At 24.3% G+C, this 1715-nt stretch overlaps 1 protein-coding gene across 1 annotated transcript in view; it reads right to left on the reverse strand.

The window, feature by feature from the left end:
• Positions 1-486, reverse strand: part of LOC124428320 — a 1048-nt gene extending 562 nt beyond the window's left edge. Inside the window, exons 1-3 of the mRNA XM_046972257.1 lie at positions 469-486; positions 290-370; positions 1-190 (exon numbers count right to left, since the gene is read on the reverse strand). The exon at positions 1-190 is cut by the window's left edge and continues 1 nt beyond it. Coding sequence (XP_046828213.1) covers positions 1-190; positions 290-341 — 242 coding nt within the window. The 5' untranslated portion in view covers positions 342-370; positions 469-486. The remainder of the gene's footprint in view (positions 191-289; positions 371-468) is intronic.
• Between the last annotated feature and the right edge of the window lie 1229 nt (positions 487-1715).

A 1715-nucleotide genomic window follows, 5' to 3' on the forward strand; every position in this document is an offset into this window, starting at 1 on the left:
TTTATATTATCATCGTGTTTTCCTGTGTTTCCATGAATATTTTTCCCAGAATTTAAAAACAAATCATCATATTTATCACTTCGTCCAACTCGCGGTATGTTTTTAGCAATTTTTAAAAAAAATGCTGGCACTTCGTCAGCCTCCACCGAATATTGCAGGACAGATGATATAACGATTGATCCGAGAATAACTAAAAAGTATAATTTTTGTATTTCCGTCATTTCAGTATAATTAAAAGAAAAAAAAAAAAAAAAAAAAAAAAAAAGAAATATAATCAATTCGAACGTACCATGAATAAATATTTTTCTTGCCCAATTACATGACATAGTATCAAACGTCATGTTGAGATAAATAAAAATGATAGTATAATCTGTGACGATGAAAAAAATTAATTACAATTTTCATTTTGTACGATCGTACCTGCCATATGTATTTCTCTATATATGAAAATTTTCTGTACCTACTTACTTGTAACTTCAAATTGTACGATTGTCACGATTCGACTGTGTCGTGTAAGCTACAAAATCCTACGTATTTATACTCGATTAAAAAATCGTATTAAATATTTTGATCATGTTCGAGTTGTAAATCGATTCGATTTAAGTCTCTTGTACCCGTACCGTATTTCGTTAATCGAGAAACTTTCGTCGTTGCAAATCGTTGATTGTATTTCATTCTGAAAAAGAAAAAAAAAAGAATCTATGTCAATTTAATTTATTCAATTATTCAATATCAAATATTTTTAGAATGATCATGTAACGTGCAACGATACCATCATAGATTATTATTATTGAATAATTATAATGATAAAGTTATATCAACTTTGATCATAAAATAAAAAAAATTAGATATATTATATATACATATATTATTTAAAACATATAGTGAATATTTTTAAAAATTATTAGTAATTTTTTTAATATTGAACATAAGTGAACTTAATTGATGACACGATAAAAAGTCGAATATTTAATTTCTTTTATTCAATAATCATCATATTGATTGTATTGTACATTGTTTAGATATTTTATAAATAATTAAGATCAAAAGTAAAGACCAAAGTAAGTCAATATTTTTTCTATCGAAATGAGAACACCAAAATCAATAGCCCTTATCGTGGCAGGTGAATGATACGTGCTATCAATATGAAATCACACGATCTGCATACATTATGTTATCGAATTTCAATGATCTTATTCCTTTAATTATTTTTATTAATATAAATAAAAATCATTAATTTTAATCTCATTACATAACGCATATGTATGTATATCGATTAAATGAAAAATTGAAAAAAATTTTTCCTTTTAATACTTTTTTTTTTTTTTTTTTTTTTTTTAATTTATTTCATCACCGACAATGCATTTTTCAATGATTTACAAAACATGAATTTTATAATTATATACTTAAGTATATATAAATTTATATGATTATTTTCTTTAAGTATTAAATAAAAAAGAAATGTTTCAGGCGAATATCGTGTGATGTCAAATTGAAGGATAGGTGGAGGAGCATCAGGCAAATTGTAGCGATAATTATTTTACTTGGGATAAATTTAAAGAGCCTAATAAAAGTCATTTTAATTTTTGTTAAATAGAACCTTATATTATTTATTAGACATTTTTATAATTGTATCATCACCCTGTATACAACTGATAAGATTATAATATGAAAATAATAAAATGAATGGAGTATTAGAGAAAGATTAAGCGTTG

This window comes from Vespa crabro, chromosome 12, assembly GCF_910589235.1.
Source record: "Vespa crabro chromosome 12, iyVesCrab1.2, whole genome shotgun sequence".
Taxonomy (NCBI): domain Eukaryota; kingdom Metazoa; phylum Arthropoda; class Insecta; order Hymenoptera; family Vespidae; genus Vespa; species Vespa crabro.